Raw genomic sequence first — 26,748 nt, forward strand, 5'->3', positions numbered from 1 at the left:
AGCAGCAGCAGCATCAGCACTCACACACCACCAGCAGCAGCAGCATCAGCACTCACACACCACCACCAGCAGCAGCATCCGCACTCACACACCACCAGCAGCAGCAGCAGCAGCATCAGCACTCACACACCACCAGCAGCAGCAGCATCAGCACTCACACCACCAGCAGCAGCAGCATCAGCACTCACACACCACCAGCAGCAGCAGCATCAGCACTCACACACCACCACCAGCAGCAGCATCAGCACTCACACACCACCACCAGCAGCAGCATCCGCACTCACACACCACCAGCAGCAGCAGCATCAGCACTCACACACCAGCAGCAGCAGCATCAGCACTCACACACCACCAGCAGCAGCAGCATCAGCACTCACACACCACCAGCAGCAGCATCAGCACTCACACACCACCACCAGCAGCAGCATCAGCACTCACACACCACCAGCAGCAGCATCAGCACTCACACACCACCACCAGCAGCATCAGCACTCACACACCACCAGCAGCAGCATCAGCACTCACACACCACCACCAGCAGCAGCATCAGCACTCACACACCACCACCAGCAGCAGCATCAGCACTCACACACCACCACCAGCAGCAGCATCAGCACTCACACACCACCACCAGCAGCAGCATCAGCACTCACACACCACCACCAGCAGCAGCATCAGCACTCACACACCACCACCAGCAGCAGCATCAGCACTCACACACCACCAGCAGCAGCAGCATCAGCACTCACACACCACCAGCAGCAGCAGCATCAGCACTCACACACCACCACCAGCAGCAGCATCAGCACTCACACACCAGCAGCAGCAGCATCAGCACTCACACACCACCAGCAGCAGCAGCATCAGCACTCACACACCACCAGCAGCAGCATCAGCACTCACACACCACCAGCAGCAGCATCAGCACTCACACACCACCAGCAGCAGCAGCAGCATCAGCACTCACACACCACCACCAGCAGCAGCATCAGCACTCACACACCACCAGCAGCAGCATCAGCACTCACACACCACCAGCAGCAGCATCAGCACTCACACACCACCAGCAGCAGCAGCAGCATCAGCACTCACACACCACCACCAGCAGCAGCATCAGCACTCACACACCACCACCAGCAGCAGCATCAGCACTCACACACCACCAGCAGCAGCAGCATCAGCACTCACACACCACCACCAGCAGCAGCATCCGCACTCACACACCACCACCAGCAGCAGCATCAGCACTCACACACCACCACCAGCAGCAGCATCAGCACTCACACACCACCACCAGCAGCAGCATCAGCACTCACACACCACCACCAGCAGCAGCATCAGCACTCACACACCACCACCAGCAGCAGCATCAGCACTCACACACCACCACCAGCAGCATCATCAGCATCAGCAGCTCTGTCATACGGCAGTTTTCTTTTTTTTGTGCCAACGTCACCTGCTGTCTGAACAATTGTGGAGACAATTTCATTTGAATTTATAGGCTATAACTCTTTTTACCGTTTTTGTCAAAGAATAAACATTATTTTATTATTTTTGCTTTGGTCATACAGTGTGCTTGCATTGTTCCAGGACATTCAGATCCCAATGATCCCCCCTCTACAGTTTCACAACAGAAATGCAGAGAAAGGCATTTAACAAAATACAATTTCACAGTCAGGTTAAAGTTATAGGATCAGGGTTTGCGGTTTGCCCCCTCAAAAGGAGGAGTTCAAGTATCTCAAGGAGATTGGCACGTGGATTGGTGGAGCATCTACACTGTTGCACTCGCTGTATTGGATTGTTGCTGATTCGAAAAGCTAAGCTCTTGATTTGCTGCTCAATCTACTCTCACTTACAGCAATGAGCTTTGGGTAATGGCTCAAGGGGCAAAATCATAGATACAATCAGTGGAAATTAGTCTCCTCCGCTGGGCGCTCCCTTAGAGATAAGGTGAGCTCTGTCACTTGGGAGGAGCTCAGAATAGAGACGCTGCTCCTTCAAGTCAAGGGGAGCCGGCTTAGGTGGCTCAGGCATCTGTTCCACATCTCCCTGAGGAGGTGTTTCGGGCAAGAGCCAGGACATGCTGGAGGACTATGTTTCTCCGCGGCCTCGGAATGCCTCGGGATCCCCCCAGAGGAGCTGGAAAACAATTTTATGGATTTTTCTGTTTGTATATTACTATAGTAATTTAAATTTAATTTTTTACAACATATGTCTGTCCCAAAATTCAACATTTTGCCTGATAATGAAGGTTATTGATATTTGGCTACACAACATTGACACTGTCTCTTAGTGTGTCCTGAAAGTGCAGCGTGAAACTGCTGCTGTTAAACTGTTGCCTCCGGTCTGCAGTTTTTTTCTCTCTCCCAGTGCATCCATGTGAAGTGTCCGTACTGGATTAACTGGAGCGGATGACGAAGAGAATCTGGCCCCTCCCCCTCCTATAGGCCCCGGCTGCATCGCTGCATCGCTGCATCGCTGCTGGTGGCTCCCTGCGCGTTTTGTAGCCGGGACACATGGACGCACATGTGTTTGATATGCAGCAGGGGAGGGCGGGGGCGGGCGGCCTCTCTATAGTCGTGCATGGATGAATAACACTGACTCTAAATCTTGTTTCTTTTCAGGCTGTTGTAGTGGGCATTCCTGGAGCAGATTCATTGAAAAGTTAGTCCAGGCCTATTCTAAGGGACGTCACGTTCTTTTATTTATCCTAAGGAGAAAGTAGCCCTATTAAACGTGAATGGTATAGGCCTAAATGCATTGCTGTTACCATGGTGTTATAGCCAGATGCTCATCACACGCATTATTGAAAACCAATAATAGGCTCTTGATTATCAGATCTACGTTAGATTAGCGTGCTCCAAAAATCCGAAATTCACATTAAAAAAAAAAATCAGCAGTTTAAATACCAACGTCTTTTCAGCACCAAGGACAGACTTCATAATTGCGCAGCAGCATATACTGTAGTTAACACAACTCAGCACCAAACTGCAACAATATTGAAGACCTGTCATTTTCAGTTTTTTACATTTAAGATCTGACTTAACTGAATTAAATATGTATAAACGCAATGGTTAGTTGAAAAAATAAATAATAAACAACGTTTTCTTTCTCTTTTTATGAAATAGAAAAATAACAAACAAAAACAAAAAAGATTTATTGAGAGAACAACAAATAAAAGTGTGGCTAAATGTTGTCTTGAACATGATCCCACCTACTAATAATTGAGAAATGTGTCAATTTATAAGTTTCCATTCGATAAATTTGTATTTTTATTTAGGCCCAGTTGAAAGACTATATTTAAAAATGTACCCCTAAACACCTTTTGCATCGAAGCATATTTAGAGATCTTTACATTTTGTAGTACAGCTAAATAAGCCTTGTTCCTGAACAAATGTAGAATAATCTACATTGCAATTTATTTTTAGAGCCTGTACATAGACAACTGGTTTACACAGAAGTCACTAAAAAAAAATCAAATATATAGAAAGTTCACAATACACAATATATAAGATAAATACAGAAGAATAATCAATCATGACAGTAAAAAAACAAAAATATTTTAAGTCATTTTTCTTCTTTTTCTTTTATTTAAAGTAAAAAAAAATCATGAACCACACATAAACTGGACAAAATGTAAAATGGCACATGTTTTATTTAGATTTTTAAAAAAGGTAGGCAATATTTAAAAACACAGGTTTTCTGGAAGAGAGTTTCACGTTTACATAACAAGGATGAATTGTAATTGAATGCATAGAAACCAAAGTAGGCCTTTTCATGCTTGGTTCGAACTCTAGGAACCTATGCTTATTATAAAAAGCTACTGGAACAGACTGGAAGGCGCTTGATGGAGCACATGTTACCTGACTGAATCGACACCTTGCCCACCTGCCTGCCTGTCATTAAAAATGTAAACTGTCTGTCAAAGGCTAAAATAGACTATAGCCTCCAAAACAGAGGGTTGTTTAGAGCATTATTTTCAATTGACATTCAACAACAAACTATTTTCACAGTGTGCAATTGCATTTTCAGCCCCAAAACATGCGCTGATAGACCCACTATTCTTCCTCAATATGTATCTACTGAACATACATGAAGAAAAGGGAGAGACCTATAACACTTCTCCCTTTAGCCTTAAGAGGATTAAGGCTGTGCAATGTTCATAGATATTGAGTCAGATTCATAGCAATAAATAACAAGAGTTTGATAACAGCACCACCATGTGTGAGTTATTGAGTTAAACACTGTACAGGCCCATCTGGTGACTGGTAAAGCTGGTGAATATGCTTTATAACGCCATAGCTCAGCCTATAAGTGTAACATTTCACTTACAATTCCCTTACAAAAGACACAACAAAGCCCAATGTGAAAAGTCACAAAAAAGCCATTAAAAGGTTTAATTTTCAGTTGCATAAATACTAGAATAACATGCTTAGAAAATCCATATTGGTCATTTTGTAGTTCGTTATCATTCAGCACCAAAGACAGCGATCACCTGTTGGGCTGGACAACCGTACCTTTTTGTGTCATGGAAAAGGTCAAAAGAATGCTTCACACTCCACCACAACAGCAGCAAAGCATCAGTCACCACAAACGGTACACGCAAGTGGGCGCCAGTACTAGCCCCTTAAATGAGTTGCATTCACTTCTGCTTTACACCTGTCCCAATATAGATCATTTCACACTCATTTTTTCATTCTTTTTTTCATTAACACAAATCAACACATTTGTATTATATTTAACCTTGTTGAAGATATAATTATGTATTTTAAACAGACGCTGGGCTATTACATCAGATTTAATTTGTTTAAATTTAACAAGATTTGCTCCAACAAATGACAGAAACTGGATTTAAAGGATTCAGCTTCAGCTCTCCCTTTGGCCTAAAAGGATTAACGCAGTGCAGTGATCACATATATTCAGTAGATTAAATAGCAATGAATAGTGAGCTTTTAATAACAGCCAAGTGTGGTAGTGAGGGTGTGGCCTATTGTAGCCTGTTATTTATGTGCTCAGTCAATACACCATGGATTCTGTGGGAGAACCACAGACCACACAAGCCTTTTTCCATTTCATTTTGAAAAGACACACTAAATGTAGCCTATTTTGCAACAGTAGCCTTAGTTAGAAAAATCTTAATTTGAATATGGTTTCAACTTTTAAATAGATTATAATCGACCTTATTGTGGCTTTCAGGCCAAGGATCCTTCCCACATTTGAAGGACAACCCTCTGTTTTTACAGCAATACAATAATTCAAATATACATATTACGTGTTCTCTTTTGAATGGGGAAGGGGAACTGGTCCTCACAGTCACTTGCCTGAAACACATGAATAGGCGAATAGGTGAAAAAAAGCCAAATTCTTATAACGCTATCATTGTAAACCAGTATGGAAAATGCTGCCTTCTGCTGGCTTTGGAAATAGCACACAATTAAGAAAACTCGGACAATTGTGTTTGATGTGCACTGGAAGGAACTACAATATTTGCGATTATTAGGATCAGGGAAGGAACAATATTATTAGGCCTATTCTTTATTTTCTTAAAATAAACAGCAACATGTTATTAGTATATACTAATTTGTTGTTGTATTATCTTTTTATCATCAACATCTTTTCCATCTCCTGTTATGCAAATTATTTTTCGTGTTTTTAATTGCAATATTTTGGTGCGGCAGGAAACACAACACTGCAAGCTGCAATGCTGCAAACCAGTGGAGCTAATAAATGGTCAAATCACCAGATTTGAGGTCAAATCATTTTCTTGATTGTGGTTGTGGGCAAAGATATCATGGGCATGGGTAAAAAATTTAGAAAGTTTCAAGGAAGTTTTAACACTCAAATTCACTTCAGTATCAGTGGAATAAGAGAAGCCACAGAGTGCAGGCAACATGCTCTATTATATAAAACAAAATCAACAGAAATGTAGGTCATAAAATGGAAGATAGCGTTAAAAAAAATAAAAAAAATTGCTCTTGCCTGCTGCATTCACTTTCTGCCAACCAGGAGGCGCGCGCGAGCCAAAAACCCCGGAAAAAAAACAATAACAGCGATCGCTCGTATTCAAATTCTATCATTCATCCTAAACAAGTTTGGAAAAGTTGTAAATACATTTCCAAATAAATAATAAAGCAATACATAGCCTAAAATAAAGCACTCTGAGCAGACTGGGCGTATTCAACACGCTTCTTTCTTCTAAACCGCCTACAATCGCCACTTGCGACAGTAAACTCCACTCCCCAGAACACATTGCGGCGTCTAATTTTGACAAGCAGCCAATCCGCGCCATGACAGTGTGACACGTGACACAGAGCGAGTTCCGACTGTGGCTTTGGGGGAAACAGATCGACATTCAGCCACGGGAGAAACGCACCTCGCGGGTAAGTAAACCCGTCCAGCCGCGGCGTAGCCCTCCGTTCCGCTCCTAACGGCCTTTCGCACATTATCACCCGCGGTTTCGGCTCACTGCGGGCCTTTTGCAGCTTTTATTTCGGCCAGAACAAGCTGTCGATCTGTGTAGGCCTCCGCTATTTCCTGGTGCAACTCACAGCTGTGCCCACTGGAAAAGCTAAGTTGGAAAAGTTGAGTTAGGGGCTTTAAGCGGGCCGCTGCTCTTTGCCGCTTTGTTTCTGACGGTTAATCCGTGCGGACCGTGTCGGATTAAACCCGCATCGCCGTTGTTCGCGCGGCCAAACGCTCTCGTGTTGATCTGTATTGACAAGTCACCGCTGCTTCATTCACCACAGACCTCTGCTTTTTCCACCCGGCGGGATTCAGTGTCACTCTCACCCCGGGACACGGCCTTGTCTAACGTGTGAAAGTCCCGGCGGGTGAAGTGAAAGTGGGGCTTGGGTTCTCGGATCACTGCGCTCCTCTCGTTATAACTGGTACTTTTAATAATAGCAATAGCAGGATCCATGTTAAAAGTACCATATCCATTACCGGTACGTGCATCTGAGCAGTAATGTAGTTCCCACGTCTTGATATCACTGCGCCAGGTGTGTCTCTGCAGGTCGTGCCTTTTGGGAGGAGCAACAGGATATGGTTTGGTCTTCTTGTGTGTCAACATTCAAAGTTCAGTGCAAGTTTGTTTCATCATGTAGTTATGCATGTAGCTGTTGCTTTTTCCTTGTTTTATGACTGAAATTGAGCTACACTGACCCAATGTGTACGTTGTGTAAATGTATCCCACCAAGTGTCCCGACAAGTTGTAACACATTCACTTTGAGGCACATAATTGTTGCATTCACATGTCTACTGCTAACTGTATTTTACCTTGGTCTATTATTAGCCTCTGATGTGATTTGTGCTCTGGAGTTGTCCGCACATCTTAACAACTTAAAAATAGTCTCATGCCAGACTAAGAAAAGAATAACTTTTGTTTGTGCAGATTTAAAAACGGGGTTATCAGTTTTTATGCATAATAAGACATAATATAGTTTGTTGTTGGTGGAGGAAATTATGGTGCTTCAAAAATTCCAGCCTTTGCCATTTGCCAATTTGCGACCAGTGAAACTGCGGTTTTGATTGGATTGTGACTTATCTTGCAGCTCTACTTGGCCTTGTTCCTTTTGTTGACGATGGGGCCATAATGTGTTTAATTGGCACTGGACCTCTGACTGTCAAATGAAATGCATTTAAACCTGATCTAAACCCAATGCATTACATAAAGAGATGTGAAAATGCTTCGTAGAGGCGCTGAGAAATGCAGTAAAAGCTGAGGACAAACTGGAAGTTTTTTGAGCTTTGCTGAGATCAGCCTTATGAAGATGAAGAATAATGAAGGTTTGATTTACATTTTATTAAGACATCATGGGTGAGGTCAGCTACTCGCAGAGCAGACCCCTGTGAGCCGGGCCCCTGCTTTGGGAACGCAATCCACCGTTAAGAGAAGTGTCCTGAGAACCAGGGCTGATGCAAACGCAGATCTGCTCCAGCCGGCGTGTGTCTGATGACAGCAGGAGGAGGATGTGGCCAGGTGTTAGGAAGTGATCCAGGCTAAATCATATTAGCCGTAGATGTATTTCACACCTTTGTTTTTTACACTCTGCAGTTGATGTTTTCATCATCATTCATTTGAAATGGTGTCTAATCTTTATTACGGAGGAAGAAAGCATTTGTACAAAGATAAACTGTGGTTATATTGTTTGCTTGTAGAGATGCCACAGTGGGTTGTGTTCATCACTCACACATTGATAGAATTGGATGTTGTAATTAGGTGTTAGGGTTAGAAACATCATGTCATGTCAGTTAATTTAGTAATCAAATAATAGTTTGATGAAATATAAACGGACTCCAAAGCATGCCATGTGGTGAGAGAAGGTTTTATCATTCAAACAGAGCAGTAATTACATCAAAATGAGACAATTATACTCCTACAACGATGTTCTCTAGATCCAACTGGGTCAAATTAGTTAAAAATCTCATTCACGGGCCTTTTGCACTCTGACTAATCAACTGATCAAAATAATATTTGCCGGATTAGTCTTTTACCAAAATAAAAGTTAGAGGCCTAGGTATAATCTCAAAAGCCTATAAAACTGTCGCTGGTTTTGAAGAAATATCTTGAACTTTATATTATTTTTTGGGGGGTTTGGATTCATAAAGTTGTCATCATATTCTTTTGCCAAAGTCTTTTCAACAACAATTGTGCCAATTCATTTGTGCTGGCAAAGAAGACGTTGAACTTTGTGCAGGTTTTTCATGTGGATAGGCCCAATAAAATATATTGACCATGAACTAGGTTGAGAAACATTTGTACTTTGGCACAGTTTAAAGGCCATTTTTACCATAGAAGGAGTGAACATTTTATAGCTTTTGCTCTTAAATTGAACCGAAAACCCTGACAACGTGAGAGATCATAATTAAGTTGATATTTGTATATTTGTACGCTTTGGTGTGGGCAGTTTGTACAAAAATGAAACTCTCTTTCTCCAGATGAAGATAACCGAAGATAATTTAATAATCTATGCAAAATGTAAACGTACGTGTAAATGTCATAATTCAAGCAGCAAACAGAGTAAAATTTAGACTAAATACGGAATAATTTAGACTTAGAATAAATGAAATAATGAATACAAATCATCTTGTACATTGCTGTCGGATGGAGGACCTTGGTGTTTTTACGATACATTTACTTTGTAACGCAATTCGGTCTACAGTGGCATGATGTGGTTTACCCAGTGTTCTAAAAAAAACGTGTAACAATTGTCCTGAATGAGCTGCTTGTAATCTCCACCCAACATCAGGTTTGTGGTCTTTCAGAAAAGAACGTCACGACTCTTTCACTTTCCCTGGTCAAACTATGGCGGTTTGAACTCCTCCATTGTGCCCTACGGTATTTATTACAAGCCTGCCTTTGTTCCCGCTCTTGTATATGATATCACAGTTATGTCGTTCTGCGGGGCGCGTCCCTGACCACTGCCAGCTGGGGAAGTCGCCCGGTAAACCCACCAGTCTCGTTACTTGGAGATGATAGTCGGGCGCGGTAATTGGATCGTCCCAACAGGCCAGGTCCTGAATTTTTGATCAAGGAGCCAATAGCCACACCTGCTCATGGTGCTTAAAGGGGGCTAGGCTTTAAACGCAGGTGCACAGACCAACAACCCATGTGTGCAGCGCATAACAGGTCAAAACTCATATATGCACCCACAAGCCTATTCAGAGCATAGTGTAGCGGGGAAATGTATTTAAATGAAATGTTGTTTTCATGGTATGGAGCACAGTTGCTATAAAAATGAGAAAAGTTATGTTGTAAACTTCCAAATAAGGGTATAATGTGATATTTCTACACTTATGTGATAAATTCTTCACATTTAGATTAAACCTCTTGTAATAAGTACTGTTGTCACTAGGGTTGTGTTCAAAATATCGATACGGCGATATATCGTCACGGAGTCTGATATAGAGTTACAGTATCGATTTTGTTTTATATATTATTGGCAAGAAACGTGCAATACTTTACTAGAATGTGTTCTATATATTTCTATTTGGATCAGTTGGTTGGATGTATGAAGTTAGAACATAATGGAAAAAAAATTACCCATTTGGTAAATTTTTAAGACCCTTTTTCAAAATGTATCGGGATATGCATCGTAATGAGGGAATTGTATCGGAATATACAAGTATTGGGATGCGTATCGTATCGTGACCCCTGTATCGGGCGATTGTATCGCGAGGGTCTTGGCAATACCCAGCCCTAGTTGTCACGATACTAAAATGTCTAACTCAATTTTGATACTAAGGAAAAGGCTTGAAGAGGGTAAGAAGTGAACTTTTAAAAATGATTCTTTTTTTTGTTATTTTGGCAAGAATTTAAGAATAGAACTATGTAGAAGATAGAAAATGTTGTTTACACACTAATGCAAAGTAAACCTGTAAATGTAAATGTTGTTATATTGGTCTGTAATGGACCCTAATCCTTATGTATTAGATCTTTTTTTACTTTTTTAAACTTGTGATACAAAAAGTTTTTAAAAAAAGGGAAGAAAAATGTAAACAAATAAATTCAAAAGTGACATGTTTTTTGCATGTTTTTGTTTGTTTGTATTAAGTGGGATGTTTTAGCACAGGGGGAATTGGGGGAAAATATTGTCTACCTGTTATGTTAAGTATAAGAGTAATCTGTGACATAGTGTGATTTGACACACTAAAGTACATAAAGAGAGTAAAACCGTGTTCCATGGTCGCTTGTCAGCTCTGTCAGGTCGATATTGAATGATGATATTCTGAGTCCACACAGAGTGATAAGTGAGCGCTGCAGAGCTGTAGTGCTGATGTGTGAGACTGTGCGGCGCGGTCATGTGCACACACCTGCTGCCAGGGAAGATGGACAAGACTCACTCATATAAACACTTCTCAAGCCATTACAAATGTGCCACTCAACACATTATATTGAATCTGAATCTTTAGTGTCCAGCTACTTTTGATATTGTCTCATTTTCCTCCATGTGTGTTTGGAGGTGACAAAACAAGTGTTAAAGAAATGTGTTTTTGTCTCGCATCTTCTCAAAGAAGAATGTCTCCATTAGTGAAAGGTGTTGCAGCTTTTGCTCTTCTCTTTTTAACAAGATGATATTGTATAATAAATGGAAAAAAGTTCTGGTATTTGTGGATCTAAACAGACATTTGTGAAGTTTATGTTCTTCATTAATTTACTCTGGCCGATTTTATCTAAAGAACAAAGTCTAGGTGTGGACAGTATTGACACAATGAATATTGAAAATATCTATATTTTTAATTATCTTGATCAAATGGTATTTTAACAATGCATTAAGAATGTTTTAAAAATGTGTCCGTAAATGTCACAAAACGTGAATGTAGAATAAGATGAACCACACAAATTGGCCAAACATCAAGTTTCACATTAGATGTTTCAATAATTTTTTTTATTTATATATATATATATATATATATATAATTTTTTTTATTTTAATATTTTTGCTGTCATTTTTAATAGTTTTAATTATAGACAAAATACTCAATATTCTAATTTTGCATATCTCCTGAACAACAACTGCACAATATTATACAATTTTCAATATATCTGCCTCTTCTATTGAATACATTGTCGTTGGGAACTTGAATTAGTAGAGCACATTTGAAAGAGCATGATGTCTGTCTAAATGTGTTTGTTTGTTTGTGTGTGCAGCCTGTGGAAGTGCCTCCTGAGCGATGGCCTCGCCCGTGTCTGTCTACAACTCCAACTCTTTGGACACACACATCTCCAGTGTAAGACACAGGCCTCTCTCGCTTCACTATTTTCATCTATATTCATGTTGTTGCAACACATATTACAGCCTTTAGTACATGATCTAGTTTTTAGCATTTAGTAGAAAGAAATTCATACATGTTTGAGTAATCCTGTATTGTCCTGCAACCGAGGCTGTTTTCACTTCCCCCCTATCCCCGCCCTCCTCTCTGAAACTCGAGTGACACATTTATAACCTAGCTCACACCAGATTGATCTGTGTCATACTCTAAATTGAGAAGGCTCTTGGCAAAAGCTGTCGCAAAAAAAATGTGTTACTTGTGTTAAATCCAGTGTTCAGAAGCACAGTCCTCGTTCACGTCCATAAATGTCCATTGTGTGCACGTCTTTGAACAATAAAGCGGTCCGTACATCTCCTGAAATAGGCCGAACTACGGCTGTTTGCGCCGCCATGTTTGTTTTGGCGTCTGCCCAAACTACAATGCTGCTCTGTGATTGGTTCCAGTCCCGCCTGTAGGCCCTAAATGCCATGTGATTGGCCTGTTTACCACTGGTGCGGACTGCAAATTAATCAGCGGGAGCCAAACAAGATGGATTCTCAAGAATCGTGAGAATTCATCTTGCTGGAAAGGTCAACACATGTAGGGTTCTAAAATAAAATTGTGTGTACAGTGAACTATAAAGTCACTATAAAGAGCTTATCAGTTCTGCAGTTTTGAAGAGGAAGTCAAAGGACATGTTTCTATTATTAAACTGGTTAAATCAATATTGCGGGTTATACTAAGCACTAATCCACCTAATGTTATATTTCAATATTAAGTACCTTAAAAATAGCATAATATGTCTCCTTAAAGTAATGTTGTGGTACTGTCTTGACTGATATGATCACAGCTTCTACAGGAAAGTGTACGTTCAGTGTGTAAAATCTTCTTTCTCCGGCTGTTTCTTTGGCTCAGTGTCATTTCCTCATGTGCACTTGCAGGTGTCCAGAGACTCTCTAAAGATGGAGCCGCTCACTGATGTGTCACTGCTGCCCGGGGAGGACGGGGTCATAGGTGAGCGCAGAACACTTAGTCATATCCACGAGTGATTACCAATGTGCTGCTCGCCCTCTAACACCACGCAACACCAATTTATATTTAAGACCCAGCCTTATCTGATCTCCACCATGGCAGTGTTAATGATGTCATCTGAGTCTACTAAGCTACTGAAGAAATGCTATTTCAAAAGTCAGGAATCCACCATTTGTGCTTTGACTTGTGAAATAATAGCACCTAAGCTTTAATTAGGTCTTTCTCCGAAAGTGTAGATGTTTAATTGTTCCATGTTGATTAAAATGTTCTTCGTTTTAAAGGAAGATTTTAAATTGGTTCTTTATAAGAATGATTAGGCCTTGGTACCTTCAGTACAGTTGCTGTTTTTTGATTGCAGTGCTTGTATTTGAATTGTACTTTTTTCTGTACTATAGTAATCATTATCTAACTGCCCGAACAACATAAATTCCATGAAATACTATATAATTGAAGAAAATTCTTTTTATTGTTCATTTGTGGCGACACTGCCTAGTAACTGTTGTAAAATGTTCTCTCCCTGGGCCAACCTTTCATCAAGTAAAATTCTCTTTTAGTTAAGTTTTCCCCCCAGGGTTTGTAGTAATTCAACTTTTTTTGAGTATGAGTAAAATCCCTTTTGAGCGATCCTAATTTTCAAACAGTGGCTACACCAGGCTAATTGTACCAATGGAAGCCTTGTTACTGAGCTCGACTCGTCATTATTTATAACTACCCTGGCTTCTCTCTCTTCTGCTTTCTCTTCTCTCCTGTGTGCAATTTCCCTTCAAAATCAAAAATAAATAAATCAGTACTTCTGTTTATACCTGTGCAGAGAAAGAAGTCATCTACATCTGTCCATTCAACGGCCCAGTCAAAGGCAAAGTGCTGATCACCAACTACAGACTCCACTTCAAGAGCTCGGACGCCGTAAGCAACACAACACACACTTACACCTGAACTGCAGCAAAGGAAAGGGATGTCGCACTGACTTCATTTGGCAAAACAGATTTCATTTTCACTTTCAATCTTTCAAAAAGGAAACTTAACTTCTTAGTCATCTCACTTCCCACCCATAGCAACAGCAAAGGCATCCAAAGATTATGAGTAAGCGCTACAGAAATAGAGATGGTCAAAATCTATTCAGGAAAGGAATAGCTCACGTTGTCTTATGTATTAGATCTTTTTTTACTGTCCATGGTTAATCAATTAACCACCATTAAATAATTCTATTGCGCCACCAAATGTGTACTACATGGTGGCGCAAATGGAATACAATTTTTTTTTACAGTTTTTACCTTTAGTCTTCATACAACTGTTAACATTTTTTTTTTAAATAATAAAAAGGTTTGCTGAGACTAATGCTAAATAAGAATGGATTTATCACATAACAATTGAGCAATCCAAATTGATACTATTTATTCAATAATATAAGATCCCATGTTAGAATAGAAAATGGACTGGATTATTCAGATTTTTCTATGAGCTGTATCTATCTGTTCCTGCTGAGGTTAGCTAGGGACTGTAATTCTTAATTTAAGACTCACTTTATTCATTATCAGGACTAAACGGTGTGTTTAAACAGTGTTATGCCGCTTTGATCTGTGTTGGTGTTAACCCACACATGCATTGTTGTGGCCATGACCAATGGGGAAAGGGAAAAGCAAAGCATTAAATTAACCCATTTATTGACTATTATTGAACCAAATGTTTCAAGGCTTCGAAACACACTTCGAAACACGCTTTTTTTTTGTATGTATTATTGATGCAACTGTGTTTCTAGAATAATATGAATATTTTTGAAGAAATAAATCCTCCCTTTTTATATTTACAGTTTTATTTAAAAAATGGCCTACATTTCCCTTCTGTGGAGGAACTCGGCCTATTTAATTTGATTTATTTGTGCTTTTATTCTATTTATAAAAGCAGCAAAAATCTTAAAGGACTGGACCGCTCACACAGGCTTCAAAGTCAGAAACTCTTTAAGGCCAGGACGCTGACCGCTGCACCGATGCGATGGTGTCTGATATGCAGTGTGACAATTATTACTTATTTTCCTTTTCACAAGAAATCAACCCGGGTCCGACGAGCAAACACCTTTTTTAAACGTTGTGGTGCACGTTGAGACTTTGTTGGTTTGAGACCGTTCTGTGGTGTTTGTTGTTTGAGAAGAAATCCCCCTGACACACCCGTGAAGCTACAGCGCTTCAGGAACCGTCCGAAGCGCATACGGCCATCACTACAGACTATTGTTAACTATGGTGAAATTTTAGAAAACATTCATCCTGAGTATCAATAGTTGTTTTAGTATGTGTTTTTTGTTGTTGTTGAAATCCTAGTGTAAGGTATGCAAGGGTAACAAGTACATTCTTTTATATAAAACTCAAAGCCAACACTATTTATACACGTTTCCATGTCTTTAAGGACTTGACCGTGGCACTAGATGTTCCTCTGGGCACCATCAGTCGAGTGGAGAAGATGGGAGGAGCTTCGAGCCGAGGAGAGAACTCGTACGGCCTGGACATCACCTGCAAGGTCAGACCCAAGGACGCAAAAGCACTCTATGCACCCCGTTTGTTACAAATGGGCTTATTCTTGCCTGGGTTTATGCCTATTAAAATCTAGTGTTCTTGTATCTCCAGGACATGAGGAATCTCAGGTTTGCGTTGAAGCAGGAGGGTCACAGCAGGAGAGACATCTTCGACTTCCTTTTCAGACTTGCCTTTCCTCTGTCTCACGCACTGGTAAGTCAATTATTGTGTTAAATTTAGGCTAAAATGTTTCAATTGGATGAACCTTTTGGGCCGTGAGTGTTCAAAAAGGACAGAAGCTTTTGAAACGGTAATTGGTCAAAGACAAAACTACCTGACAGTTTTAATAGGATCAGTTTTATTTTGGAAACAAAGAGATGAGTTGAGATTGTTGGACATGCGCAGAAAAGGAGTAATGACCACATCAGAAGAAAGATGATTCGTTTCAGACAGAAGGACTAGAGGAAGACCAAAGAGGATCTTTGGCTTGATTTGAGAGAATAAAAAGGCTGCAGATGGGCTCAGATGGAGGAAGTTGAGTGTCCGTGGCGAGCCCTGAAAAGTATGAAACTGAACATGATTTTAAATTGTTATTTTGCTCTAAATGCAGTAATGCACAGAGACGGACCTTTTTTTAAAAGCGTGACACACAGTCAGCCACCCACATCAAAGCTCTCTGCTTGTGCTGTGAAGTAAGAGCATGAATTAGAGACCAAAATAGAAAATGCACTATACATTATTATAGTGTGTTTCTAATGCAAAGCTCGGCCTAAAGCTGGTCTATAGTAGATAGAAAGTATAAAGAACAGTAGAAAGGATGTTGTTTTAATATGTATTTATACAGATTAGTAATTGTGATTATGGAATTAGATTGTGTTGTCAATAGATGGAGGATTGAGTATTTAGCGGTAACAAACAGGGAATACACTTTAGTTTAACATCCGCTGCATTTATGTCTGTTGCAAAAAAAAACATTCCAACTTTGTATTAACAAGCTCTTGTTCCCTATGCAGCCTCTGTTTGCCTATGTAACACAGGAAAAGTATGAGGAGAATGGTTGGCATGTGTACAAAGCCCTGGATGAGCTGAGGCGGCAGGTAAAGCAACACAGAATTTTTGTGGAATAGTGTGATCACAGCGTGCCGCCTGTGGTTGAATGCAGTGTTTCTGTTCCGTAGGGTTTGCCCAATAACAAGTGGCGCTTTACTTTCATCAATGAGGACTATGGGCTGTGTGACACTTACCCCACAGTGCTGGCCGTCCCGTACGACAGTAAAGAGGAGGACCTGAGGAGAGTGGCAGCCTTCAGGTCGAGATCTCGTATACCGGTGAGATCGGGTAGCAATAAACAGCAATAATGACAACTAAATACACTTGTTTTAACAGCAATAATAAGTCGGTTATGTTAAACTTTGTTAAAAATAATCTAGACATTTTTCTGCACCTGGTTTTGGGTAAAGGTGCACCATGTATCCTTTCTGATGGAGGGTCTAATACCTTGTCTCCATTGTGATGTTATTGCTTGTCTGTTCCGCAGTATAACTATAAACTTGTTATCTCCATGGAGACAATTGCACATGTTATCGATCACGTAGCATCTGTGCTAGTCCAGTAATATCTGAGGGACTCCGAAGCCAGTCCCCTGTATTTCTTCCTATAGCTATAGCGCTAAAAACAAGAAATTATGAATAATCAAGAGGGAATGTGCTGGTTCCAACCCTTTGACCACATTTAAGCGAGGTAAAGCATTGTTAAAACTCACTTTTGAGTGTATAAACCTTTTGGCAATTTATTGTATTAGTGTGATTCTGTTAAATGCTAACTTGAAGTTGAGATTTCTGGTGTTTTTTCCTGGTGAAGAGACCAGATAAATGACATGCATATTAGGGAAAAAAAACATTTGATAAACTTTGATATGGGGATTTGCATCACCATTCAGTTATATATGTGTCATGGAATTAGACATACACCCGATGCTATTCCTTAACGCATTGAGAACACAATTCAACTTAGAATATGAAACGACACAGAAACATCAGACATTTGTGTGGCATGCATGGGAGAAAACGCGGGGACTGTGTCAGCCAGGCCGTTGTAAGGAGCCTGGCTGACCCTCCTGCGTCTCACCCCCGCGTCTCACCTCGTTTTTTCCCATGCTGGTTGGTTTTATTAGATATTCTGGAATAGGCGGGTCACATTTCTCATTGGTCAGCCTCACATCAAGGCACTTGGTATTTTTCCGTAGAGATAAAGCCTGCAAGGGGGGGTGCAACTCCCCCCCCCCTCTGGGGCAACATCCTTTGGCCCATCTTTACGACCCCTTCACAAACAAATGCTGTCACACACCCGTTCTTCTCTTAGACTAATTATGCAGATAAAATATCACTATTATGCAGATAAAATACATCACAGAAATATACTCATATATTCACATTTTATCACAATATGAAGGAACATTGGATTTGACTTGACTCCAGTCAGCATCGGCCAAGTGATCGAGTTTGAGCAACAGGCAAAAATAGATGCATTCAGTTGTAAACCGTACGTTACAGACAAATAAGAGGATATGCAGTGTGTGTTAGTTTGTGAGGATGTATGTCACTTGTGTTTGCAGGTTTTGTCCTGGATCCACAGAGAGAACCAGGCGGTGATCGTGCGCTGCAGTCAGCCTCTGGTCGGGATGTCCGGCAAGAGGAACAAGGACGACGAGCGCTACCTGGAGATGATCAGGGAGGCCAACGACACGCCCAAACTCACGATATACGACGCTCGGCCCAGTGTGAACGCCGTGGCCAACAAGGTCCGTGTCTTGTCAGGCAAACCAAACACACCGGCAAAGCGGGCGTACGTGTTCATTTACGCAAACTCTCCTGTTTCTAGGCCACTGGGGGAGGTTACGAGGGGGACGAGTACCAAAACGCAGAACTCGTCTTTCTGGACATCCAAAATATCCACGTCATGAGGGAATCTCTGAAGAAGCTCAAAGATATTGTCTATCCGAATGTGGAGGAATCTCACTGGCTCTCGAGTTTGGAGTCCACACACTGGCTGGAACATATCAAGGCTCGTACTTATCCCGTATTGTTTACTATCAACGTTTGGATTATGTTTGACCCTTTCCCCCTTGCTTTTGTGGCGCAGCTGGTGTTGTCAGGGGCCATCCAGGTGGCAGACAAAGTGTCCACGGGGAGCTCTGTGTTGGTGCACTGCAGTGACGGCTGGGACCGGACTGCACAGCTCACCTCTCTGGCCATGCTCATGCTGGACAGCCACTACCGCACACTCCGAGGGTTTGAGGTATGCACACAAGCTGATTAATGTAGGGCAATCTTTTATAGACCTTGAACGCACCAAAAACATAGCGGGCCACTACAGTTTGACAATTACCAGTTTTGTTTCACCAAGCGCCACAAATCCAATAAGAGAACTTGGAGTAATAAGACAAATTAGAGGTTGAAGTTGGATATTGATTGTTATTACTGTGTTTATTAATGTGGTGAACATATAAAACAACCATGGGTCTGCTTTTTCTACTGAGAAAAGTTCAGATTTTTTATTTGCTGTCCTATTAAAATGAATGTAATAGAATGTTCAGGCAAGTAGTAGGCTGTAGTTCACTCCTGGAACAGTATGTGTTGTTTAACCAGTGCGTCTTTAAGTGCATATGACGGTGTTTGTCATATTCACTTTCCACTTATTACTTTGTTTGGTGAGATAATTCATATTTATGTATCATAGTTTCACATCAATCCAACTGTCATCAATATGCGACTTTAGATCAAAAATGAATGCAGGGAGAATTTACACATTGGCCCTCTGAAAGTAAAGTGTGAATGCACAAGGGCGCAGAGTAGTAAGAATTAGAATTGAGGCAGAGATAAAGTAAAACGGTGTTGTTAAACCACTGGTAAATTAATCACAAAGCCACAGCCCAGTTTAGTTTTCATCATTTGCTGAATTGGCCACAAACAAATGAGAAAAGTGCTGAACGTTTTTTACAGTGTTTCAACAATCATTTAACAAAATAAAGGTGCTAAGTAATCATTTAACAAAATAAAGGTGCTAGGTATTTTCAAAACTAGTGTGTAATTTAGATAGACTTGGTAATAGTTGAAGTTGAATTACCTCTACCTATGTCACATCTGCATTATAAACATCACCAACATTTTTGAACTGGGGAAATGGGCACAAACTTTACTAGTTCACTAGTTTTGCAGTTTAACCTGTCGAAACAATGACATATACAGTAGACAAAATTACTTCGGAGCAAATTACTGATGTTATTCTGATAATAGATCTTGTTTTAATTATTTTGTCAAATTTGAACTATCAATGAATTAAGTCAGTTTTACTCTATTTTGTAGGTTCTAATTGAAAAAGAATGGATCAGCTTTGGACACAAGTTTGCCTCAGTAAGTCAAAATCATATAAATTCCCATTCACTCAACGTGATGGTCCAGTTGACGCTTCATTAACATGGCTGTGCGTTTGTGTGTCCAGAGGATAGGTCACGGTGACAAGAACCACGCGGACCAGGACAGATCACCTATCTTTGTGCAGTTCATCGACTGTGTGTGGCAAATGACCAAGCAGGTAATGACCAAGCAGGTAAAGGAGGCTGGACCCTGCGTTCACATCACACGTCATCTTAATTACCTGCCACGGGTAAATGGGAAATACTGGAGGTGACCTTTTCCTGCTGCTGCTGTCAAGGCTCCAGAACGAGCCACTTTGTATTTGTATCAAGGTCGTTAGAGGCTCATTTGTGTGCTCAAGTGCGCTGGATCTGCTGATGCTTCGGTCATTTTATGGTTGAATAGACGGCAGACAAAATGGAAAGTAAAGGAAATGCAGAGTTCTAATGTTCCTTATAAATTCTTTTAAAAATTGTAAGTAAATATATTCTAAATTCCAGAATGTAGGCACCTGGAGGCAAAAGTGAAGTGGAATACAATACAATGAGATTTCAATGAAGAGACTGCGATTAACCCGAGAATATCACTAAATAAAATGTAGATGAAAACCACTCTGATACATGCGCGTGTTATCAGAGCCTGGTTTAAAGACATTATTTACATTTGTATTTTACATTATTTGTATATTTAATCGGAAAACCATGACATACACTAACATTTACAATACATTTTTGATGAAGGCAAAATCCAGATTTTTAGGTTTTACCAGACTATTTACAGAAATCTTACTTACTTACTAAATATTCATTTTATCCACATAAAAAAACATCAGAAAAAACATCATGATTTAACGATCAATCTTGATTATTGAGACCAAACAACAGGGAAATCTTTCATTTACATTCACGTTACAGTTCCTCAAGTCTGTGACCAGCTTTAAGATATTTTCATTTGAATTTGACAAAAATGGCCAGATAAGTTATTTATATTTATCTTTTGGACTATAGATTGAACAAAAAAAACTTAATCGTGACAATTTTAGAAAAAAAAATATCATTTTTTTTGTTCTTTCAATTATATTGTGACCTGAATAATCATGATTATCGATTTAACCTATAATCTTGACATCCCTACTTGCCACAATACTTTTTTTACGAAGCTCAAATACAATTGTATTACTATATTCATGCTAGAATGAAAACTAAACTGCATTTCTACTCTGGAAATTCAAAATGTACTTAAACCCTTTGTATTCAGAGCTGAAGTGGTAAATGTATTCTGGTCTTCTTCACTTTGCCTCCATTTTAAAGGGTCTGTATTTCTCCAGTTCTGATAAACTTCTGTCGTCTCAGTTTCCCACAGCCTTCGAGTTCAACGAGCGCCTCCTGCTGACCATCCTGGATCACCTGTACAGCTGCAGGTTCGGGACGTTCCTCTACAACTGTGAGAGCGCTCGGGATCAACACGTAAGACGCGCCACTCAAGTCTTAATACGCCCTGTTTGGCTCATCTTTTTCTATAACAAGTTGTTTAAATGTGTCTCTTGCAGAAGGTCCGGAATAAAACGGTGTCGCTCTGGTCCCTGGTCCACAGTAAAACAGACATTTATCTAAACCCCTTCTACACGCCAGAGCCCAACATGGTGCTCTGTCCTGTTGCCAGCATGCGCCACCTAGAGCTTTGGGTGTCTTACTACATCCGGTGGAATCCACGCATAAGACGACAGGTATTATTTACGGTGGAAATATGACCACAATCTTTAAACTGTTTTTGCCAATATTTTTCTCTTTTATTATTGCACTTTTTTCAGTTGTTCTTATCAAAGTACTTAATATTTATTATGTTCTTTGTATTAAGTCATTTTCCATAATAGTCCAGAAAACACAATAAAAATGGCAGTTGCTCATATTTCCTGCTCACTTGTTGTTGAACAAGACACTTCAGCCACTTAGCTTTGTTTCTTTGTTGTAAAGGCTTTGTACGGTGGCCCACAGAGCTCAATACGTAACACACAAAAAAGCTGCATTAAGTTACAAATGCCAAAACCAGGAATACATGAATTACATAAAGAATTATTAAGAAGTGACTATAGAAGGACATTTTTTAAACATATTTTGTATTTGAAGTACTGACTAATTCCTCTAACCTTGAATTGTTTTTAATTCCAAATGTCAGTCACTGAATTTGACTAAATACATTTTAGTGTGTTTTTCCTCAGCTTTTAAATATTTAACACATATATTACATTTAAGATTTAAATTTTCATATTCAAAATTGTCACAACAAAGATCCCAGATGCCAAGATTACATTTTTTTCGTCATTGCATTGAATTTTTCATTTCATTGAATTGAATTTGTCATTTTTAAACTGGAAAAACAACATTGAAAAGTATACTGCAAAATTCAGCGACGGATTTTCGTTTGTGTGTGTGTGTGCGCGCGCTATTTTCAATATTAAACCAGTTTTGTCTTGTACTTTTAGCTCCTGCCTTCTTTGTTAATGTGTTGAGCATTATGGGCCCCGGTAGCTTTGAGTACATATAAAAATGCTATGAAAATACCTTTTTAAACCTTTTTAAAGAGACATGATTTCTCTGTTCGCCTCCTTCACAGCAGAGCCCGGTGGAGCAGCGCTACCGGGAGCTGCTGGCCCTCAGAGACGAGTACTTGAAAAAACTGGAGGCGCTTCAGCTGTCCGACTCCAGCCCCGCATCGCGAGTGGCCAACAGCAGCACCTCCAACACGCCCTCCTCCAACTCCTCCACGCCGCCGCAGCACCGCACCCACCTCCAGACGCACTTCTGAGGCGCGCGCACACAGGGAGTACTCCGCTGTGGCCAACTAGGAATGCTAATAGTTAGTTTTGGTTAACGCCTAACACCCGAGTGGTGCTAGAGGTGATTATGCAATATGTCACACTATAGCCTTGTCTCATCTACAGTGAAGCCTTAAAAAGATGTTTTGGTGATGTTCCGATAAAGGGCTTTAACTCCAATCGTTGTGGTGTGGACCTGTGTGTCAGGGGCACTGCACTGTATGCGACGGGAACAAACCGGTTTACTGCTCCGCTCGGCTTTTCCTCCCTTTAACCGTCTGTCTCGTCTAGAATGAGTCGGCCAACAACACGTCACAGCAGGTCCACCGCTGCTTTCAGGGACGCTCGGTGAAAATCAGGGCTTTTTCTTGAATTAGAAAAGACACCAGGTGGAGGGGCTGGATGCGAGGGAAAGGCCACACAACATAAACGTGCTGCTGCATTCATGTGGCCCTCAGAGCAGTGTTTCCCAACCAATGTCTCAGGGGCCCCTGGGGGCACTAGAGCACTTACTGGTCCATGTGATTTACAGTTATGACTTTGCTTGGTGAGATGGTCCCTGTTTTAAATATTTATCATCATTCATTATTCCATTAGTCAAGTTTGTGAAGAGAAATTTAAAAAATGAAAGTACAGGAAGTATTGCTGAGCTCTATAACGGAATCCCTCTGTGATGTCATCAATAAGTGATATTACATCAAATGTACACGCAACGTATGCATTTTTCTGACTGTTTAAACAATCATTTAACAAAATAAAGAGCCTTAATCACATTTTAAAACATTTAAAAGGTGACATCTATATCGCGATTTTCTACTCAAAGTGCTTTACATTGAGGAACCACTCACACAGTCGCTCACACAGTCGCTCACACAGTCGCTCACACAGTCGCTCACACAGTCGCTCACACATAGTCAAATTATGTTGTTTAATCTTGGACTACACATTTCACTAAGACATAGTCAACATGATTATAATTAACCTGTGATTTGCACTTTCAAGTGTTTTTGTATGATGTTTCTGGACAACAAAAGAATATAATGGTTGTAATTGACTATAAACTATAGTAAACAGATTTATTTGCCTGAACTCGAGTCAAAGAGTATTCTGAGTGAGAAAAGCTTGGGGGCCACTCCAGACAAAAAGGTTGGGAACCACTGGTGTAGAGTTCATTCACTGCATATTGATGAGCTGCTTTTGACGCTTGATATAGTTTTCTTTCAACTCTAGCTTTTTCCTGACATAAAAAAACTGATGCTCCAGATGCTCTGTTGATCAGGGCGTTTAAAAAAGAAAAAGGCAGGTACCTGACTTGTGTGAGCCCTTTCTATCTGTCACATACATTTATCATCAGTCTGTCAGAGGATGTTTAGGAGCACATGAGGGACACATGAATGCGGCGTCACTGCAGGGAATTGTTTTGATCAACCGAATTCAACCGATTCGAGGTTATATTTAGCTTGTGCAATTACCTGACTAAAATGACTAGTGCTTTCAGGGGAACATGTGGCCAACTCTCTACAACAACTCCTCCTAAGACCTTTCCGTACTGCTGCTTTACTTATAAACATAATCTAAAGGAATATAAGGAGTCTAGTTCAACTGCTACTGTCCCAGCGTTGGAGGCTTGTCTCCAATTACTTGTAAATAGCACTTGCGTTTATTTTTATTTTTTTTGTTAGGACAGAATGATCTTTTGGTGATTATGGATAAAGTTTGGAGTTGACTGGTTTTATTCTCTGCTGTCACCTCAGCTCACCTAAGCAGTATTTTTCTAACCTTTCTAAGCTAAGCTCCATAAATGTCCAAATGGAAATGGCTTTTGGACATTTTGGTGCGTTTTAGGTGCTCGAGGTAGTATATGGGGATATGACGTGGTGTTTGCCTCTGATCCTGCTTGTTTTGATGTGTGTTTTTCCCCGTCAATAACTTTTAACATGCCAAGAATACCAATCACCTAAATTGACTGTTACAGGATAGTATAGTATCTGGCATGAAGGTTTTCATTCATAATAACAATTGAAATATTTTCATATTTTGTACATTGTAAAAATATAACGACTCATACTTATTTTATAACATGCATAAATACAAAGGTGTCGAGACAGTTTCAAAACAACAGAATGGAAGACAAGTTTGTCCATTTACAAATGCATGGTTACAATCAGTTTGAGTTTTCCAAAGGTTGGCAGCTTCGTCTCAAATCTTTCGAAGGGTTTCTGGTATTATATAGATGGCAATTATTTTTGAATTAGTTTGAGAAATGCCTTAAGTTGTGTGTTATAAATTTGAAGAAGCAAACAGAAGTCATGTAACAAATAAATTAAGAACTCACTGCAACTAGAACAACTGAATAAGAGGCATTTGTTGCAGTGTTAACATTTGTCCATCCGAGTTCACTCTAATGACAAACATTTTCTATTATCATTTTCATAGATTATTATTGGCAGCTATACACAACATCCCAGTCTGAGCTTGTCGAATGCATTTTCAAACAACTATCAACTTAAGGTAGGGCACTCACTTTTCTTGTGTGTATTGGAAACCCCTAAATAAAATACTTTACTGTTAAAAAAAACAAATCACATTCCGATTGTATACTGTCTACTCTAGCACAATAATAAACTCAAATGTTTGTTCTCTTTTCTCGTCTGGCAAACTCAGAAGTTGGTTAAACAATTTAACAAAGATGTTGATGTTTTGAGGTTGTTTCTGTACATTGAAGTGTCTTGTTTGGTGTAATAATGTGGCTTTTTCAGATGAATATTCCCATTGACACATGTTCACCTTGGTGTTACTGGCCTCCTGGAAGCACCAGTCACGTACTGTATGGGCACTGTTGTGTGTATGCTGTAAACAAGTGTGTGGAGTGTGTCGGGTCTAGATTTGTGCCTTGATTCTTTGTGAATCACCACCTCCTCTCGTGGAGATGTCCCAGGTCATGTTTACTGAGAGACTGGAGCAGTTTGGTGTCGAGGGAACATGCTCTTCTACAAACGCTATCCTCTTTAGACTTTCATTGTTCAAAAGTGGTTCATGAACAACCTCCCATCTGCCAGTGTTCAGACCAATTGTGACCATGTGTTGCAGTGTGGCTCACAGGTTGAGCTGCAGCACATATACAGAGCACTGAGTTTAAGCTCCATCTCCTGTAAAGCTAAATTGTCTTGCTCAAACCAACTCTCAGGTCTACTCAGAAACATGACTTGATTGTTTGCCTTTAGTGTGAGTCAGAAGAATGTCATTCTACCAAACTAATCCTTCGACCTGTGTTTCGTGTCTGATCTGATGTAGGTTTGTGGGAAGAAGAGACAGCAGTATAAAGCCGTGTGGGTGCATAGGGCAAACAGATAAAAATCTATTTTTGTTATTTTTTACATTGTACAAACAGTTTGTTGTAATTACCTCAATCAAAACCTATTTTACCGTCTGAAGATCTAATGTTGTAAAATACTATTTTATGTAGTATAAATTCTACAGTTTTATAAAAGGAAAATAATGATGGCTCAGAAATGTGGATTTTGTTTGCTTTGTTGGTTTAATTTTATTATATTGTTTTGAAGGGCATTTGGGGTTTTTACTCAGTAACCCTAAGTGACAAGACGGGAGCTCTTTGCTTTGCCTGTCTCAAAAGTGTTTTAAATTCTCTTGTAAAAAGCTGTCCAAATTCACTTTGGTTTAAAGCTAATTGACTAGAGAATGATTCTATTCATTTCAACTTTCATTTTTGTAGGGAATCATAGTTCTATAAAATCCTACTTTTTAACAAATGCATATAAAATGTGTCATGGCTTTTGGCATCACAAAGGGAACATGTCCAAAATGTCCTATCAGAATGCATTTTAAATGTGTTTCTAATAGTCATGTTATATTCTCCATTGTTGATGGATGGATTCTGTTTGTAAATAATACTGATTAAATTAATTTAAGAATGTGTGACTATCTTATTTTTTTATTCTGTTGTGTTGTCCATTTGATTTGAAACTAGACACAGACAAAAACATTAACATTATTTGTTATCATTTGTAATGAGTGGATTCTATTATCTTTCTCATCTGCTTTTTAGATACACATTTTTCTATCTTAGATAAACTGTGTGGATTTGGCCAAGGCGCCGGCCGTGCGCTCATGCTTCTGTCTGCGTCAATAATACTCCAGCCAGCACGTCTGCACGCGCGCGCGCGCGCCTCGCATCTGTGCCAGATGTTTACATGCGCGCGCGGCTCAC

The 26,748-nt window shown here is 40.1% G+C and overlaps 1 protein-coding gene across 1 annotated transcript; it reads left to right on the forward strand.

The window, feature by feature from the left end:
* Window positions 1–6,265: 6,265 nt before the first annotated feature.
* Window positions 6,266–26,454, forward strand: mtm1 (myotubularin 1). The gene is made up of 16 exons (XM_072458516.1): window positions 6,266–6,380; window positions 11,651–11,730; window positions 12,693–12,765; window positions 13,595–13,689; window positions 15,184–15,294; window positions 15,402–15,503; window positions 16,304–16,387; window positions 16,469–16,618; window positions 17,905–18,090; window positions 18,171–18,353; window positions 18,432–18,587; window positions 19,655–19,702; window positions 19,791–19,883; window positions 21,058–21,171; window positions 21,255–21,431; window positions 22,319–26,454. Exons 2-16 carry the CDS (start codon window positions 11,674–11,676, stop codon window positions 22,508–22,510), a joined length of 1,821 nt encoding a protein of 606 aa, XP_072314617.1. The 5' UTR covers window positions 6,266–6,380; window positions 11,651–11,673; the 3' UTR covers window positions 22,511–26,454.
* Window positions 26,455–26,748: the final 294 nt, after the last annotated feature.

Source organism: Eucyclogobius newberryi, unplaced genomic scaffold (genome assembly GCF_026437365.1).
Source record: "Eucyclogobius newberryi isolate DKJ021-1_F unplaced genomic scaffold, fEucNew1.0.hap1 SCAF_22, whole genome shotgun sequence".
Lineage (NCBI taxonomy): Eukaryota > Metazoa > Chordata > Actinopteri > Gobiiformes > Gobiidae > Eucyclogobius > Eucyclogobius newberryi.